The sequence below is a fragment of the Penicillium verhagenii genome, assembly GCF_028828195.1.
Source record: "Penicillium verhagenii strain IBT 33310 chromosome Unknown utg000003l_segment0_segment0, whole genome shotgun sequence".
NCBI classification, from domain to species: Eukaryota; Fungi; Ascomycota; class Eurotiomycetes; order Eurotiales; family Aspergillaceae; genus Penicillium; species Penicillium verhagenii.
In genome coordinates, this window is record NW_026643167.1 from 2210679 (window position 1) to 2229471 (window position 18793).

At 47.4% G+C, this 18793-nt stretch overlaps 7 protein-coding genes across 7 annotated transcripts; 4 read left to right on the top strand and 3 right to left on the bottom strand.

Moving 5' to 3' along the window:
- Window positions 1-27: 27 nt before the first annotated feature.
- N7466_002212 (DNA-directed DNA polymerase gamma MIP1) lies at window positions 28-3521 on the top strand (the record flags this gene model as incomplete). The annotated part of the gene is made up of 2 exons (XM_057161610.1): window positions 28-205; window positions 274-3521. 2 exons carry the CDS (start codon window positions 28-30, stop codon window positions 3519-3521), a joined length of 3426 nt encoding a protein of 1141 aa, XP_057024895.1.
- A 701-nt stretch (window positions 3522-4222) lies between these two features.
- Window positions 4223-6659, bottom strand: N7466_002213 (uncharacterized protein; the record flags this gene model as incomplete). The annotated part of the gene is made up of 13 exons (XM_057161611.1): window positions 4223-4389; window positions 4445-4617; window positions 4687-4787; window positions 4842-5149; window positions 5205-5255; window positions 5317-5601; window positions 5649-5718; window positions 5777-5960; window positions 6012-6157; window positions 6218-6312; window positions 6369-6418; window positions 6473-6506; window positions 6557-6659. 13 exons carry the CDS (start codon window positions 6657-6659, stop codon window positions 4223-4225), a joined length of 1767 nt encoding a protein of 588 aa, XP_057024896.1.
- Window positions 6660-7525: 866 nt separating this feature from the next.
- N7466_002214 (aminotransferase-like domain-containing protein) lies at window positions 7526-9483 on the top strand (the record flags this gene model as incomplete). Its single annotated transcript, XM_057161612.1, is given in 6 exon segments — window positions 7526-7739; window positions 7885-7941; window positions 8008-8172; window positions 8225-8301; window positions 8359-9207; window positions 9226-9483. The coding sequence occupies 6 exon segments, from the start codon at window positions 7526-7528 to the stop codon at window positions 9481-9483; spliced, it is 1620 nt and encodes a 539-aa protein (XP_057024897.1).
- A 155-nt stretch (window positions 9484-9638) lies between these two features.
- On the bottom strand, window positions 9639-10772 carry N7466_002215 (putative choline kinase; the record flags this gene model as incomplete). Its single annotated transcript, XM_057161613.1, has 1 exon — window positions 9639-10772. The coding sequence occupies one exon, from the start codon at window positions 10770-10772 to the stop codon at window positions 9639-9641; it is 1134 nt and encodes a 377-aa protein (XP_057024898.1).
- Window positions 10773-11290: 518 nt separating this feature from the next.
- Window positions 11291-12910, bottom strand: N7466_002216 (putative MFS alpha-glucoside transporter; the record flags this gene model as incomplete). The annotated part of the gene is made up of 1 exon (XM_057161614.1): window positions 11291-12910. One exon carries the CDS (start codon window positions 12908-12910, stop codon window positions 11291-11293), a length of 1620 nt encoding a protein of 539 aa, XP_057024899.1.
- Window positions 12911-13880: 970 nt separating this feature from the next.
- Window positions 13881-16502, top strand: N7466_002217 (polysaccharide lyase family 26 protein; the record flags this gene model as incomplete). Its single annotated transcript, XM_057161615.1, has 1 exon — window positions 13881-16502. One exon carries the CDS (start codon window positions 13881-13883, stop codon window positions 16500-16502), a length of 2622 nt encoding a protein of 873 aa, XP_057024900.1.
- Window positions 16503-17027: 525 nt separating this feature from the next.
- On the top strand, window positions 17028-18311 carry N7466_002218 (Gfo/Idh/MocA family protein; the record flags this gene model as incomplete). The annotated part of the gene is made up of 1 exon (XM_057161616.1): window positions 17028-18311. One exon carries the CDS (start codon window positions 17028-17030, stop codon window positions 18309-18311), a length of 1284 nt encoding a protein of 427 aa, XP_057024901.1.
- Between the last annotated feature and the right edge of the window lie 482 nt (window positions 18312-18793).

An 18793-nucleotide genomic window follows, 5' to 3' on the forward strand; every position in this document is an offset into this window, starting at 1 on the left:
AGTGTCTTGAAATCAAGCCTACAGACTATGTTGTGGTTGAATCTCTCCTGCTCGCCCTCTAGGGGGCTCGTGAGATCTGCGCGTGTGCAATTGCGACCAGCACCAATTCACCCGTGGCCACGGCGCATCTACACATGCAGTCAAAATTCGCGGCTCTCCTATGTCGCTGTGGATGATAAGTCCTCGTTGAAAAGATCTCTTCAAGGTGTGTTCCATGGCACTATCCTGAGCTAAGGCGCGTTTGATTGTACAAATTCACTGACTGAGATCAAGTCCCGGCATCACCTAGGTATAACGAAATTGGTGTTCAGCAGTTAAGCGATTATGTTTATCCCCAAGTCTTTCCAACCAAGGGTCGTGTACCAAATCCTGAGCTTGTTGCCTTGTCCAGAGACCACCTGACGAGACATGACCTACTTGGAAAGTCCCAAACAGCAGATCCTATCGCATTTGATCTGCCACCTCTCCAGGGACAAACTCTCGATGAGCATTTTTACAAGTTGGGTATGGATGCATCCGAACCATACTTGAGTTTCGCCAAATCTTATGCGGCCGTGAACTGCCCGATAAAACCGCGCCAATGGGTGAAACGCAGTGGATGGACCAAATACAATTCGGACGGCTCATCGGAGCCCGTGGATGCCCCGGATGAGGAAATGCTCACTTTTGACACGGAAGTTATGTACAAGGACAATTCATTCGCTGTCATGGCTTGCGCTGTTAGCCCGACAACTTGGTATGCATGGCTATCGCCATGGCTTCTAGGTGAAACGGAGGAAAAAATACATTTGATTCCCTTGGGTGACCCATTAAAGCCTCGGATAGTGGTGGGTCACAATATTGGATATGACCGCGCCCGAGTGCTCGAGGAATACGATATGCGCCAAACTCACAATTTTTTCGTCGACACGATGTCTCTTCACGTGGCTGTCAATGGAATGTGTTCGCAGCAAAGGCCAACCTGGATGCGCCATAAAAAGAACAAGGATCTTCGCGATAAAATTGCCAGTGACCACAACTCTGCCGAACTGGCTTCATTGCTCGAGAACAACATGCTTCGCGAGGAGGAGGAAGAGTTATGGGTCGGCCGAAGCTCTGTGAATTCATTGCGAGATGTAGCAAAGTTTCATTGCGATGTGACGATTGACAAGGCGCAGAGGGATTTCTTTGGCGAACTGGATAGGGAAACCCTGTTGGCAAAATGGGAGGAGCTCGTGGACTACTGTGCTGCAGATGTGGCCATTACCCATCGCGTCTACCGAAAGGTCTTCCCTAATTTCCTGGAGACTTGTCCCCACCCAGTCAGCTTTGGCGCTCTGCGACACTTATCTTCGGTCATTCTTCCCGTCAACCAGACATGGCAAGATTACCTCACCAAAGCCGAAGAAACATACCACAAACGACTCGATGATGTCCAACGGAAACTCATCGAGCTGTGCGACGAAGCCTTAAAACAGAAAGACCAGCCAGATGTTTATACAACTGATCCTTGGTTGCAGCAGCTGGACTGGACTGGCCAAGAGATCAAAATGGCAAAAGGAAAAAAGAAGGGTGACCCCCCTCGCCCAGCGGCTCGGCAGAAGAAACCAGGCATGCCCAAGTGGTATAAGGATCTTTTCCCCACAAGCAACTCGGAAATTGGCTTGACAGTGCGAACTCGGATTGCACCAATCTTGCTCAAGATGTCCTGGGATGATTACCCACTCGTTTGGTCAGACAAGCATGGCTGGACTTTTCGAGTTCCTCGTGACCATATCAAAAAGTATGAGAACCAGCCGGTTGTACTCTGTGACATGACTGAGGAGAAGTTTCAGCTGTTGCGGGAAGACAGAAAAAACGTTTACTTCAAAGTCCCGCACAAGGATGGTCCCCAAGCTAGATGCACGAGCCCACTGGGCAAAGGATATTTGCAATATTTCGAACGCGGGATATTGTCGTCACAGTTTGAGCTTGCCAAGGAAGCTTTGGACATGAATGCCTCTTGCTCGTATTGGATCAGTGCTCGAGACCGGATTATGAGTCAGATGGTGGTCTACCAGGATCAACTTAGAGCGGGGGGCCTGGGAAACGATGATGAGAACCGAATAGGTTTCATTTTACCCCAGATCATCCCAATGGGCACCATCACTCGCCGTGCTGTGGAGAATACTTGGCTCACTGCAAGTAATGCCAAAGGAAACCGTGTTGGCTCAGAGCTGAAGGCTATGATCAAAGCACCGCCCGGATACTCCTTTGTTGGTGCCGATGTTGATTCTCAAGAGCTTTGGATTGCCAGTCTCGTTGGAGATGCATCTTTCCAGATCCATGGTGGAAATGCCATCGGCTTCATGACATTGGAGGGTGCCAAGGCTGCAGGGACTGATCTGCACTCTCGCAGCGCCCAAATTCTAGGGATTTCTCGCAACGATGCGAAGGTCTTTAACTATGGCCGAATTTACGGAGCCGGCGTCAAGTTCGCTGCCACTCTCCTTCGTCAGTTCAATCCATCACTGACGGAGAAACAAACCCAAGAAACAGCAGCGAACTTGTACAAAGAGACCAAAGGCATAAGAACTTCACGCAGAATCCTCCGGGAAACACCATTCTGGCGAGGCGGCACCGAATCTTTTGTGTTCAACAAGTTAGAGGAATTCGCGGACCAGGAGAAGCCTCGGACTCCCGCTTTGGGTGCCGGGATTACTGAGGCACTGATGCGCCGATTTATCAACAAAGGTTCTTTTATGACTTCCCGCATCAATTGGGCTATCCAATCATCCGGGGTCGACTATCTTCACCTTCTCATTATTGCAATGGACTATCTCATTCGGCGATTCAACATTCAAGCTCGCTTGTCTATCACTGTCCATGACGAAATCAGATATTTGGTTAAGGACGAGGATAGATACCGCGCTGCACTAGCACTACAGATCGCTAATGTCTGGACTCGTGCTCTCTTCTCGCAGCAAGTAGGCATTGATGATCTTCCTCAGTCCTGCGCTTATTTCTCCGCCGTTGACATTGACCATGTGCTACGGAAGGAGGTGGATATGGACTGCATCACACCTTCCCATCCTCACAAGATCCCTCACGGTGAAACTGTAGACATCTCACAAATTTTGGATCAAGGCCAACGGGCTTTCCTTGATCCTTCCATCAAGCCAAATTCTCCCCCTCTTCCGATGAAATACACTTACACGCCACGAGAGTCTGTCATGTCCACCTTTGAGGAAGCTGACATTGCATTCATCAAAGCCCAAATAACCAAGGATGATAAAGAGGTCCGTGACATTATTAAAGAGAAAACACGTTCCCTGCCGACCACAAAACCCACGACTACACGTCCTTCTTCAGCCAGATCATCCGGTAAAACTACCAACGGCTGGGCCTCTGCACAACCACAGAGCGCAGTATTGATGGATATGGAATCTGGGTTGTACCCTGATTTCCGGACCCCTCCTCGCGCTTCATCACACGCAGGCAGGCAAACACAAGTTGGATACGATCGAACTGCTTGGAAACCCCGGCCATTTGCTCGGGCCTAAGCCCACTGTCGCACTACTTATTCCTTTCTCCTATCTTTTTAGATTTCCTTTCTTATATTCACTGTGTCTAATTGTCTTCATATTCTATTTTCATAATTGGGCGGGTGCATGTGTTACGGGGTGTGAACTGGAAAAAGCATTGGGATGGCGTTGAAGTGTTCAACTGATGTGATGATATTGTACAAAGCTTTGCTTGAATTATGCAAGGTCGTGCCTTGTTGTACCTTTTATTATGTCCAAATAAACCACTTTACTTGAGATATTTGAGCGTTCAAATGTTCTCTTCCTGTCTCCAGACTTGGAGACCTCCCAGATTTCTTTATCATCAATAGAAGCCTCTTGGTCTTTGCGGCCTCATCTCCCTTTTCCTTCGGTCTTAATGATCCAATTGATATTTGACGGTACTTCGGAACATTTAAAGGAGGTCATTTCCTCTCAAGTGGCAAAGGTCCAGACATCTGGATGGGGTCTTGTATCCAAACTTTTCAGGCACTTGGGGTGACCGTATGTAGTCAACTAGGTACCTACTCGGTATTCGAGATTGATTGCTACATACATATGTAAATCCATGCCAGTGCTTCCAACATTTGAACGTTCAAATGTTCCATTCACTCTTAAGTTTCCTTCCACATCGATGGAACTCTGTCGACCTCGGGATACGTATTAGTTTGTGCAAGGTCAATAGGAGGTTACCGTCCCACTTACGCAACTTCAATAACTGCGCACTTCCCGTGCTGGACTACATCCATGGCCTCTTGCATGGCCGGATCCAATTCACTTTGTGTTCTGACGGTAGCTCCCCACGCACCCCCAGCTGCAGTGGCAATGCCTGGGTAATCGGGTGAGGGCTCAAATGACAGGTTGAGGTCTACACAAATCATGTCAGTAAAAAAGCTAGAAATCAAGCCACCTGCCTTACTGACCTTTTCTGTTGGACTTGGAGGATAAACCATCCTCGTGAACAAGAAGAGCAGACACTTTAGGTGCATTCCATCCGCCATTATTGAGAACAATGAGCAGGAACGGAATATTATATCGTCGCGCTATCCAATAAACACTTTCCATCTGTGAAAATAGATACGTTCCATCTCCAACACTGCGGCAGGTTAGGATCTGGAATGATATAGTATATCATTCCAATGTTTAGGAACTTGGATTTACTCACATTGCACATATGAAAGTCTCTGGCTTGGCTAATTTGACTCCGAGAGCTGCACCACCGCCCCAGCCTAGACCACCAGCTCCGCTGCCTACTAGGCTTCCTGGCTAAATATGTTTTAGCAGGGAAAAATCAAGGGCTCATCTGAAAAATAATCTCACCTTCACCAGATTGAGGTGATGAATAATCGGACCTGCATTTGTGACTGCCTCGAGAACGTAAACCGTGTCTTCTGGAAGTTGCTGTCTGAGTTTGGAAGTCAGGTGTGGCACGCTGACAATTTCATTCTCGGAAGGAATCTCCTGAGCTTGGAGGATTCTACGCCATTCGCTGTAGCGAGCTTTACGTGCGTCGAATGCTTCAAGGTAACGCGGGCCATCCAAATCTTGCGTTTCCAGGTAAGAATTCAACTGCTTGAGTGCAATCTCGCAGCTTACTTTAAGTCTACGAATAGCGTTGATGGAGAAGACTAATCGGACAAAGTTAGATGCATGGTTGATTTCGAGGATGTTTGGCAAACTTACGAGGCATTTGTTGCTTGAGTGGATCAACATCGAGATGGAAAACCTTTGCACCTAGAGACGAGAACTTTGAATTAGCTGATATCATCTCTTGAAAGGGGCTTTGACTACTCACCATTTTGAGGTTTTCCCACAGTCGGAATCCAAGGGACATCACAATCCAAAATGAGAATGACGTCGGCTTCGAGAACCTCTGGGTGTGTCGTAACGGTGACTCCTAGATAAGCAGGGTGATCGCTCCGAATGCAGAGATCCGAGCCTACCATCTCTACAACACTGATTGGTAGTTTGTCGCAGAGGCTCTCTAAAAGTGGAGGGGCACGAGTGTTGCGACCGAGATAAGTTGTGATCACAAGAGGTCGATCAGCATCCATGAGTGCATTTGCAATCAACTCGACATCTGTGTATATTAGCCATGAACAGATATGAAGATGTAGATATACGTACCCAAATCAGGCAAGGCACTGGGAGCGATCGGGTTAAGGTTTTCTTCTTCGAGGAACTTCCTGTCCACTTTCTACAATTGATATTGTTTTAGCAGCTTGTTTTAGAGCATATTTTGACTTGAGTCCTACCTCTTCGAGAACCTCTCTCGCAGCCATGAGATATGCAGGACCTTTAGGATCCGACAAAGAAATCTGCAACGCCCTGTTGACCATTTCCTTGATATTTCGTCCGCTTTTAATTTCACCGGAGTATCGGCAATATTGTCGGAGAATTGAGGCTTGGTCGGGCACGTCTTGTAGCCAATGAATAAATCTATTTCAAGGTCAGAAAAGCCACCGGAGATTTTGATATCGACTTCCATACTCAGTTCGCGAACCCAGTAGCTCTCCTCTCTGGGTGAAAGGGCTAAGGCCTGCGAAGCACAGCACTGGCACTCTCCCAACGGAGGCATTGTGAATGGACTGTCCAAGGGCTAGTGTGCCGCAGTCTACATGTACAAGAACGCATTGCTAGATCAGTGATATCAGAAATCAGAATGAATCTAAGAGCGGCATCGGTTGTATATTTACCGGATTTCCGGTGACTTGGGCGAATCCCAGGGCAGCAGACAGAGCCACCAGCTCTGAAGGGCAGGTCACGATGTTGGGAAACTTGGTCAGTTGCTCTGTGAGAGTTTAGGATAAATAATTCACAAGTTATTCTCTCGGGAGGAAAACGAACTTTGCTTTGCTTTGATCATGGCTTCGAGCATGGCAGGATGGTCACTTCCCCTAGGAAGTGTTAGCTAAATATCGTATTGCCATGTTCCTAATTAAGCTACTTGCAAATTAACAAAGCAATATGTGACGCCGGCTTCAGCTTCAGGGCATGTCAGTAATGTTTGAAGATCTTCACACGGCGTGTCATACCCAAAGCCTCGAAGAATCCTTCCGCAGCCGAGATCATCTCGTCATTCTCGTCGATATCATCCCCAGCATGGCGAGCTCGCTTATGTGGTCTTTCGGTGGACATCGTCATTTTTTTTGTGATTGATCAACCTAGGTTTTCTGCTGAGTTATGAACCTTGGAAATCGGAGACTTTATATCTCGGCAGTCGGGTTTTTGAATGAGGGACTGTAGAGTATCTCCAAGCCAAGCCAATATGGGAGCCGGGATCTCCGAGAGCCAACCATTCCCCTCAATCGCCCCGCTTTGATGCCGATCCAAGTGGGTTCATCCCCCGCTTCGCGCCTCCACGAGTCCACGACTACATCGTGATTGTTGAGACTGAGTGACACGAGAATGGAGAAACTGAAATATCCACAGCTCTTATAGATGGGGCTTGATATTCAGTTCCAATATTCCAAGGTTTCAGAGGGAAATGGTATGAGAATATTTAGGGTCGCGATAGTGACAGTGCGATGGAATTCTAAGTTGGAACATATGCAGTTGAAATCCATTTCCCCAATTTTCAGGCTTTCCTGCCCAATGAATTCATGGCGGGGAAAAAAGGGTACAGGTAAGTGCTGCTGAGTTGTAATTGACGAATAATTCGAAATCGGAAGGGAGTGCGCGTAAGGGCGTGAACAGATAAGAGGAGTGCGAGGCATCTCCACATAGAAGTGGGATCTCCCCGATTGGCTGGAATGTAGAAGAGTCCCACTATCTTCGTACACAATGCCTTTCACATTTCTAACAGTTCGTGGTGTTTCCAATTTTCGCCCTGCGAGAATAAACTTGAGATTAACAAGGACCGCCTGCACTTGTTGAAAAGGTCAAGTCTTCGCCCCAGCCACCACAGGGTGTGCGCACGAATACTCCGCGCTATATTGAAACTTCGAGCTATCCCGAGGTTTTACCCACTGCTGACATACCGAGCACTGGTTGCAAGAATTAACATGTTCCCTTCAAGTGTCACAACGCGTCTTGACCCAAACGGTGCTCCTGTCTGGCGACAGGATAGCTCGAAATTGTTTGGCCTGGTCGAAGCCAAAGGCGATAGCGACTTATTCAAAAGCTCATTGAAACATCAACGACGCGAAGAATCAGAGAGGGCCGAAAACAGCTCGTTTGTCTCGAGCCCCTCTAAGCCAACGGCAAAGCGATGGGATGGTGAGTTTTCTAATACGAGGTTTTCATCATTTACTGAATAATACGTCTAACTTGAACCTTTAACAGGAATATTCTCCGAAGAGGCATGCAGGAGACAGGTAAATCCATTTCCTTTCAGAAGCCTGTGGTCATTGAAACCTATTAGCTAAATCCAGACAGCCATCCAGTATCAAGGCCGCTGCTCGCGCCGCGGGAGAGCCTGGTGAGTCTACTAATTCATACCAATCCCACTCTGGTTAATTTGCTGTGAATTAACAGAAATCCTTAGGTATGATATCACTGGGTGCCGGTGCACCATCAGCTGCCTACTTTCCGTTCAAGAATATCGATGTCACCATTTCGAACGATATATATTTCTCAGCGGAGACAGAGGAACCTGAATCGAACATCCACATGGCGAAATACGATTTTGAGGCAGGTGTCAGTGATTTCGGTAAATCTTATATTGAAGTGTTTTGAGAAATAATTTGTTAATCTGAATTTAGGACTTGATGTTGCCTTGAACTATGGTCAAGGAACGGGCTCTGCACAAATGATACGATTCGTGACAGAACATACAGAGGTACGAAACGCAAATCAACGCCAGCTTTACCACACAAGTTAATAGTCAAACCCCCAGTTGCTACACGACCCCCCTTACGCCGACTGGGGCTGTTGCCTGACTGTAGGAAGCACATCAGCCTGGGACTCAACTCTCCGAATGTTCTGCAACAAAGGAGATTCCATCCTCGTGGAGAGTTACGCATTCGCAAGTGCACTGGAAACAGCATGGCCCTTGGGAATCAACACAATCGGAGTGGAAATGGACGAAGAAGGCCTGATTCCGAAGGCTCTTGATTATTTACTTTCCGAGTGGGATGAGCTTACTCGCCAGGCCCGTAAGCCATTCTTGCTTTATATGGTTCCTACAGGCCAAAATCCGACTGGAGCCACACAGTCTCTAGCTCGGAGGAAGGCCATCTACTCTATTGCACAAAAGCATGATCTCTATATTGTGGAGGATGAACCGTATTACTACTTGCAGCTACCGAGATATGGAAATCAGGTTGCAGACACGCATCAGACGAATGGTCTCATTCCATCATATTTGAGTCTTGATTTGGATGGAAGGGTCCTTCGAATGGATTCGCTATCCAAGGTTCTTGCTCCTGGTGCTCGAATAGGTTGGGTAACAGCTTCTCAACAGGTTATCGAGAAGTTCGTCCGACAGAATGAGACCTCGTCTCAGCATCCCAGTGGCTTCTCGCAAGCTATTATCTTCAAACTTCTCAATCATCATTGGGGACATCTAGGCTTTTTCAAATGGCTGGAGGGCATCCAGAAGGAATACACCTGGAGAAGAGATGTTTTTGTCGAGGCTTGTGACAGGCATCTTCCCAGGAAATATGTCAACTGGACCTCCACTGATGCGGGGATGTTTGTGAGTATACTTATGAGCGGCTTGACGTGCATATTTGCTGATTCGCGTGTATTAGCAATGGATTAGATCAAGTGGAAGTCGCACCCTCTTTACAAGACTAACAACGACCACGCAACAATTCAACAAGCTATATTTGATTCTGCTGTCAGGCACAAGGTCTTTGTGACGCCAGGATCATGCTTTTTGTCAACCGCTGATGTTGCAGAGGATCGTATGTTCTTTCGGGCCACTTATGCATCGGCATCGAAAGAAGATCTGAAGGAAGCAGCCCGACGATTTTCTGCAGCGATAGAGTATGAATTCGAAGAGAGAATGAATCATTAAATGATGCGGATTTTTTTCAAACATTTACATATTGCAATTGTTTAGAATTACTCTTACATAGACAAGAAAATGTATTTTTGCGTGATAGATTAAAAGTAAACTTCAAGATAACCTTGGAAGTTGCAGGAATACTAGATGAACACACTTGAGTGGGATTAGCTCTCGAGCCCGAGCTTTTTATACTGATTGACAAACTCCTCGAATAGCTTTTTAAACCCCAGGAGCTCAAGCGGGTCATTCTCCTCTTCCTCATACATGAAGCAGAGCATATTATGGACTTCAAACGTGATAGACAGCAAGTATCCCAGCTCAGCTTCCTGGAAGACCTGTTCCCCCGTATCCGAGTCTCCGGTAATCTCATTCCATCTCTGTGCATACTCATGACAGAAATGTCTCTTCTCCTCTTCCGAGTAAGGTCTGCAGTTCGCGATTTTATTCTCCTTGTCAAACCACTTGAACATCTTGTGCAAAAAATGCCCACCAATGTCAAAAGCGCGATAATTCTGAAAGACGAACTCGAAATCAATGAGGGCAATTTTGCTTTCGCCTTCTTTGGGACTTTCCTTCACCAAGACATTCATGAATTGAACATCATGGATGCACCATCCCCTTTTCCCTCCGATGGATTCCAATCTGTCCGTGACTTGTCGGATCCTCGACACAAAGTCATAATCAACAAGGTCGTCCAGACTGACACCTCCCTCATTGGCCAGCCTCTTTAGCTTATCCAACTTATGATATTCCGTAAGCTTTCCGATGATTGCCTCGTAATATAATTGAATCGGCTTCTTAGGCAGTTGTGTCTCCATAGTGTGAAAGACGGCATGTCCCTTTGCAATATCGGCCCTGATGGCTGTATCTTCCACATCCTCTGGCTCTAGATTTCGGGCATCCCAGAACTCGTCGACGCGTCCGAAGGCACCATCTTGGGTTTGAAAGAAACCGTACAGCTTGGCACCAAGCCCGGATTGACCGTAATCATAACAGAGCTGTGCCTCTTCGTGTTTGTTGGGAACCAAGTGCTTGAAAACCGCGATTTCTCCATCAAGTTCGCCGTTGATCTTGAGGAACAATTTCAGTGGTTCTGAATGTGTGCCGTTGTTTGGCTTTGGTCGTTCCACGACGCAGTTGGTGTTTGCATATCCCGAATGGTGTACCACAGTGAGCGTTTCTGGGTCCACACTTGGCCACTCATTGGTGAAAAAAAAGCTGACAATTTCTTGAATCATGGCTTTTGTCAATGTGCGATCTTCTGGAATAGTCACGGGGATGCTGATGCAGGTCGCCATTTTGCCTTTGGGTCCGTTTGACAAGACGATGGGCTGGATGGTTTGGTATTCGGTGGCTAAGCTGCAAGGGGCAAAATGAATATTTGAAAGCAGATAAATCTAAGGAGAGAATGTCCACGGGTTTTGAGGTGTACGGTAGTGATTTATCTATTTCAAAAAATCCACTATAGTTTTGTCCGATACGGTAAGTAATCCTAATACGATCGCCCGGGCCTCGGCATCACGCTAAGTGGTTTAGCAGCTACTAGCTTGCCAAACTAGCGTGTTCACTGGCATTTACAGAAGGAAATACAGCCCGTTTCGAAAATTACCGAATAGAAGATGAGTCATTAAGACTCATTGTTAGACATCGGGAAAAGAGGCGTCGTCACCTATTGACCTTATCTATGATTTTCTGGACCTGTGCCATCCAATCGTCAATTTTATTGCATAGTGGGTAGTAGAGCATAAATTTACTGTGTAGATAATCGCAAGGTTTCAGGCTCAAAGGCCGATGGATATTTGATTTGAATATTTAATCACTCTTGCGACACAGTCTCAGATGCGAGATCCACCTTGGTCTTTTTGAACTCCCTAGCAGGGACCTTGTTCTTGAACATAATATCCATCTCAGCAAAAGTTCGGTTCTTGGTCTCAGGAAGACGGAAATAGGCCCAAACGAAACCGATGGCCATGATGCCTCCACAGAAAAATCCACTCTTGGCTCCCCAGTCCCAAGCCGCTTTTTGAACCATATGCGGAACAAGCTGGCCATAGACAAGAACACCAATGTTATATACCGCACGCGCGAGAGCGACGCTCTTGGTGCGAAGGAAGTTGGAGGGGATTTCAGTCACGATCGTATAGATAATGGGACCGATGGTGATGAAAAGAACAAAATATTGAATCAAGAGGATGCTACCAATTCCATAGCCGATGTTAGGGTGGGTAGAGATGCTCGGAATACCTAAAAAGCCGATGAGGAATGTAGTCAAGGTCAAGAATCCCGTGCCAGACAATAACAACGTGCGGCGGCCAACCTTGGGGACTAGGAACCATGCGATGAAAACACCGATGATAGCCAAAGCGTACTCCCCCATACCGAAGTCGAACGAAGCGGCGGAGGCAAGACCAGCTTGCTCCAAGAAGTACACAATGTAAGAAACCAAGGGAGCGCAGAGTTCTTGAATGAGATAGACGAAGACGGTGATCTCAGTGCGTCGCAGGTTCTCACCCTTGAAGAGATCCCAGTAGGTGCTCGATGCCTTCATTTCATTCTCGATCTTGATGGTGTGCTCCATCATCGCAATTGTGTCTTCGACTTCAGCTTCCGAGCTATCCTTAGCCCGCAGGCGGTATAGGGCTTTACGCACATCCTCAATACGACCTTTGCGCATAAGCCACCATGGTGACTCGGGGGCGAAGAAAATTCCGATCGCAAGTGGGAGAGGCAGGGCCCATTGAAGAGCAAATGGGATCCGGTAAGCCCACTGCCCAGTCGATGATAGAAAAGCACGAAGAACACCGGTACCCAGAAGGTAACCGATGCTCCAGCATAGCGAAACCAGCATTGTGAGGTATGGTCGCAAGACATTAGGGCACACTTCGGCGGCGTATGTGGTAGACAGGGTCTGGAAGACACCCCATGGTACTCCCAACAAGATCTCTGCGCCCATGTACATATAGATACTGGTGGCAAAGAATTGAAGGAAGATAAAAGCAGTCATGAGGGTAAGACAGACCATCATGACCCACCGGTAGCCGATCCAGTCAGCCACGAGACCATTGATCAACAGACCAATAATTTCTCCGGCATTGACACCATTGCTTATACCAGACTGGAGAGTGGCGGGGATCTGGTAGGATCCATCGCTTTGTAGTGTACCATATCGTTTCTGGAAGGCTGGGAATGCGAAGAAGCCGCTGACGAATGCGTGGTCGAATCCCTCCATTATAAGCGCCATCGAGAATAATACGGACCAGAACACGGCATTAGGATATTTGCGAATACCCTCTCGCAGGGTCATGCCGTGTTCATCGTCCGTTGCTCTTTGAGCGCCCTTCAGGGTATCCACAGCGGCAGCATATTTTTCCTCATCCTTGTCTTGTATCACGGTCGTTGTAGTTCGGTCGGCAATATCTTCTTGGTGTTCAGCCATTTCGAAAAAAAAGGGTGGCTGGTGGGAAAGGCAATAGGAGAAGACGGTTTCGCGAACAAGATTTTTTTGACACGTTGTTCAATGCTTATATCTCTTGGTATTGGCGACTTCACTGCGGGGCCCTGTTCATTTACTCCGCATCCCCAGAATGTGGGGAATATTCTGAAGTCTGGGGAAAACCCGGGTTAGAGCCGTCAGCTTGTTATCTCCACTGGGAGCCCATGTGCCCCATCAATTGGGCATTTCTGTTGTCGATCCGGTATCAGATACGCCGAGCCCTAGATTAGACTCTTGGTCTTCCACGGTTACGAGTCTCACTGGCTTTTCGGGGGTTTCGGTTGTCTCCGCGTGCTCAGATCCCCTTGCAGATACGAGATAAGATGAACGAGATGTTCAAATGACATGGTTATACGAGAGTAACATGACGAAGCTGGGAGTCCTCAGACTGGACTGAAAGTCCCTTGAAAAATCTTTAATTCTGTCTGATTCTGTAGCTGGAACTAGAATAACTATGCTTAGAATATGAGATTTGGGCTTACGCTCAGAATAATCATGAGCGATAATTGTACCTACTGTTAATAGTACCCCGAATAGTCATCGAGTCATTTCAAGGTTAACTTCAACAATGCATATAGCCTAAACCATACTGATGCGCCTGTTGTGCACGGGTAATTCGGCATCAGATACGCCGAATGCTATAAGCGCTTGAAATTTAGAGTATCAGATCTTGGCAGTGGAAAGAGGGGAAATACTAACTCTTTTGAATCGCGTGCTAAGTTCACGAATCACAATTGACTCCACCTCGACACGAGAACCTATACGCTGTCGCATTCAACTGGAATTGTTTGAGCCATGAAACATCCTCCACGAGAGCCAATCTACCTCAAATTTTTTATTTCACACGTTGCATGATCTCAAAATCTCAAAGTACCAGGATTTTAAACCTCTTTCAGCCAGCAATATCAATATCATGAGCTCCAATTTGCGATGGCTAAACGGGAACGGCCCCCACGCCCTCCAAAATGGTGCTTCCTTTGGAATGTCATGGCCACGAGGCCTCTATTCACCAAACCAAACATTTGTGATAGGAAACGACAGCAATCAATGGCCTTTGGATTCCAGAGAGATTGCCTATTGGGCAGATGGATCGCTCAAATGGACAGCTCATTCGGTCTCCAGTGAGATCATTTATAGTGAGGAATACAAGGTCAAAGGCGCCCCTCACCCAACCAAAATTATCGAGGGCGTCAAGATTGAGCAAGAGGGCTCCTCCATCTCTGTGAAAACATGCGAAGGACTGGCTTTGAAATTTGCGGCCCCGGGTAGCTCTTCCATATTGGAGAGCCTTGCAGTCGATGGAAGATCGCTTTGCTCGAATGCCACAGTTGTAGCGTTCATCAACCAAAAAGAGTACACGACGCGCGTGGATGCAGTGAGCGTGGAAAATGCCACATTCAGTCGAGTAGTCATCAAAGTGACTGGTGCCGCAGTGGCAAGCGGCGTCTCTCACCTTCCTTTCGATGTGCGATTCTATGTTTATTCCAATTCTACCACTGTCAAGATTCTTCATTCTTTCACTCACGACCTCAAGTCAAAAGAACCATTGTCTTCGCTTGGCCTTCGGTTTGCTGTTCCTCTTGGAGAAACCGAGTTATATAATCGCCACATCCGCATGGGAGGATCGGGTGGCGGTATTCTGAAAGAAGAAGTCAAAGGACTGACTGGGTTGCGCCATGGACCGACAATTCAAAATCGGATCGACCAAGCTGCCGGAAAAGCGATCACCTTAAATGAGAAGGAGTGGACCCGCACGGATCTTGCGAAAGGAATTTCCTTCATTCCATCCTGGGAATCGTATTCCCTTTCTCAACTTTCATCGGACGGATTCACAATCAAGAAGCGTACTAAGCCAGGCTGCTCATGGGTCAAGGTCATTGGCGGTGGAAGAGCAGATGGAAGCGCCTACGTGGGATCAGCTCACTATGGCGGTCTGGCAGTCGGAATGTCTGATTTCTGGGAGCGCTACCCCACTCAGTTGGACCTGAGCGATTTGGGATCCGACAAGGGAAAAATCACAGCTTGGCTATATTCGCCGCTCGCCGAGCCTTTAGAAACGGCACCATACCATGACGGACTTGGAATGGACACTTATGAGAAGCAACTGGAGGGTCTTAATGTCACATATGAAGACTTTGAGCCTGGATTCGCCTCAGCAAACGGCATCGGAAGAACAAATCAATTTTTCCTCACGCCATTCACCGCCACTCCTTCAAACGAGGAGTTCAGTCGCTTTTCATCCTTAGTTCGTGATCCCCCTCGCTTAGTGGCTACATCGGAGCATCTGCATTCCACAGGGGCATTCCATGGGTGTTGGGCTCCTAGCTCGCAAATACTGGGCATTGAAGCGACCTCCCAAGAGATGGAAATTGAGAAAAATCTCGATCTCTTGTTCAACCTCTATCATGACCAGGTTGAGCAAAACAGATGGTACGGCTTTTGGGACCATGGGGATGTTCAGCATACCTATGATGCGTATAGACATGCCTGGCGATACGATGTTGGTGGGTTTGCTTGGGACAACTCGGAGCTTTCTACCGACTTATGGCTATGGCAATACTTTCTGCATACGGGAAGAGCAGACGTGTTTCGGATGGCCGAATCCATGACGAGACACACCGGGGAAGTTGATGTGTACCATGCAGGAAAATTCAAGGGATTCGGAACTCGTCATGGTGTCCAGCACTTTAGTGACAGCTCAAAACAGCTCCGCATTTCCAATGTGCTATACAGACGAATTTACTTTTATCTCACAGGAGATGAACGCACCGGTGATCTTATTGCGGAACTCCAGCAATGTCAAAATACGCTTTTGACTTTGGACTCACACAGAAAAGTGCAAGAGCACGCTGGAATACCTGACGGGTTTGCCATGACAAATATTGGTCTTGACTGTGGCCCTCTTGCTGCCGCTTGGTTGACTGCCTGGGAGCGGCGGTCGGAAGGATGGGATAACTCCAGACTGCTCTTGGTGAAGCTTCTGGAAGGAATTTCTGGACTCAAGCACGGCATAGGAAATAACGCGATTTTATTAAATCCCACCAGCGGTGAGGTACGAGAATGTCCGCCTCCCACTCCCGAATGGGCAATATCTCATCTATCCATGCTATTTGGTTTCCCCGAAATTACCTCAGAGCTATTCCATTACATTCGTGATGAATATCCAGACACTGTGGAAAGATTCATGAAAGTCTGGCTAAGCTATTGCCGAGCATACAACGGAGGGCCACGCGTGCAAAAGGAAGAGTTTGGTTTTGAGTTCCCATCTCATGCGACCTGGCGACAGAGTCATTCTACGCTTACTGCATTTGCAGCGGCTGAACAGAATCGGGATGATCTCGGCCGAGCTGCGTGGGACCAATTCTTCAGTACTGATGGATACACGGCTGATCACGATTGGACTGTTGTAATGACATCCGCCCCGGACTTCTTTAACAGTGGAAATGAGGCAGCTTGGGTGACGACAAATGAAGCAGCTCGCTACGGCGTGTCTGCGATTTCCAATCTTGCAAATATCAGGAAATATTTAGAATAGAGTACTTGAGATCAACATTGAATAATTAAAATGCCCATTTGGAAGTGCACCTGACTTCAGAACTGCTTTTCAAGATTTAGGTAGAAATGTGGATAGATGACTTCAAACGTTGCGAAAGACTGCGGCTAGTATATTGAAATGGATTTCTTGGAATTTTGACATGGAATTCTTCAGTCTGAATGGACATCTGGATACTTGCTGTTAGACGGATAAGCTTCAATACCGGGTCATTTCAACCCGAAGCTATGGACCCTTATTCCAATTGCAGTTAAACTTTGAAGGCTTGTATAGCCCCATCATGGCTTGTGTGGGGTTCAAGAACTGGGGATGCGGGGTCTCTTCTTATTGACGGAAAAACACAATAGAGCGACCAGCGTGGGGGTCGTCTCTTTTCTTGGCTGAGGGGTATAGTGCACTGACCTATGGTTCTCACTGCTTCAAAGAAATATCCAAAGTATGGGTACTTTCCTTTCCTCTTGCAACACCTTGGAGATTTTGAAAACCACAAAGAAGGCTCATCAAAATATGGCGCCAACCAAGTACGCCGTTGTGGGCACCGGAGGACGCGCCGCGTTCTTCTACAGCGCCATCGTCCGAGACTTCAAGGACAGCGCGTCCCTGGTGGCATTTTGCGACACAAACCAAACTCGCATGGACGTCGCCAATGACCGAGTTCAAGAACTAGGATTGGCGCAACTACCGACATACAAAGCAGCCAATTTTGACAAAATGATTGAAGAAACCAAGCCCGACGTGGTGATAGTGACGACTATCGACCGGACTCATCACGAGTACATTATCCGTGCTATGCGACTAGGCTGTGATGTTCTAAGCGAAAAGCCCATGACAGTGGATGAGATCAAATGCCAAAAGATCCTGGACGCTGTGAAGGAGACCAATAAACAGCTTCGCGTAACCTTCAACTACCGATACGCGCCTCATAACACCAAGGTGCGCGAATTGTTGATGGACGGTGCTATTGGAAGAGTGACTTCCGTGCACTTTGAATGGCTATTAAACACCCGACACGGAGCAGATTACTTCCGACGCTGGCACCGTGACAAGCGCAACAGTGGCGGCCTTCTTGTGCATAAATCCACCCATCATTTTGACCTGGTGAACTTTTGGCTGGGTAGTCGTCCATCCACCGTGTTCGCCCAGGGTGACTTGAAATTCTATGGCAAAGAAAATGCCGAATCTCGAGGCGAAACCGAGTTCTATTCCCGGGCACATGACAGTGCTGCGGCTGTTGATGACCCATTTGCCCTTCATATGAAAGAGCATCCCCAGCTCAAAGCCATGTACCTCGATGCCGAGCACGAGGATGGTTATTATCGTGACCAAAGTGTCTTTGGTGATGGTATTAATATTGAAGATACGATGGGCGTGCTGGTAAGCTACCAGTCCGGGGCAATTATGACTTACAGCTTAAACGCATACTGCCCGTGGGAGGGATTCAGAGTTTGTTTCAACGGGACTGGAGGTCGGTTGGAGATGGACGTCCTTGAAGAGTCTTATGTCAATTCTGGCGGAGATCAGAGCAAGGAAGGTGCTGTGGCGCATACGAAAATTACAGTGCATCCCATGTTTGCACCACCATATGAAGCCGAGGTTGTTGAAGGCGAGGGAGGTCACGGTGGTGGAGATCCTGTGTTATTGAACGATCTGTTTGGAACACCTTCACCCGATCGCTTGAATCGTGCTGCATCACATGTAGATGGAGCAATGTCCATTTTGACGGGAATTGCTGCCAACAAGGCTATTCGAACTGGCCAGGTTGTGCAAGTTAAAGATCTAGTTCAGTTTTGAGTCGATCATCTAGACAAGGAATCATGATAGAAAGTCACCGTGCATAGATAGATATGTCTCAATCAACATTGCTATTCAATAACAGACTTCATATATCCAAAGAATCGGAAATCTTTTAAATAATCTAGATCTTAGACGCTGTAGGCTCCGCACTGTACAGATTCCATGGTCAACGATGCTCCAACCAATCAACGTCGATCATGTGGGGATTGAAGCCTTAGCTCGATGGCCGGGGGAACCCACCAACTTCACTCCAATCGCCCGATCTTTATGGCAACACCGCGACGCATAAGTGCAATATTTTCAATGTTCTTTATCTTTTAGCCATCTAATCAGGACGATGTCAGTGACATCGAGCCAAAGAGCCGTTGCACCGGCACGCAAAAAGACGACAGAGGCCTGCGACCCTTGCCGAACAAGGAAATTAAAGGTGAAATGGCAGCTCCTCGAGAAGACAATTTCAAATTTTGACTGATCTAATT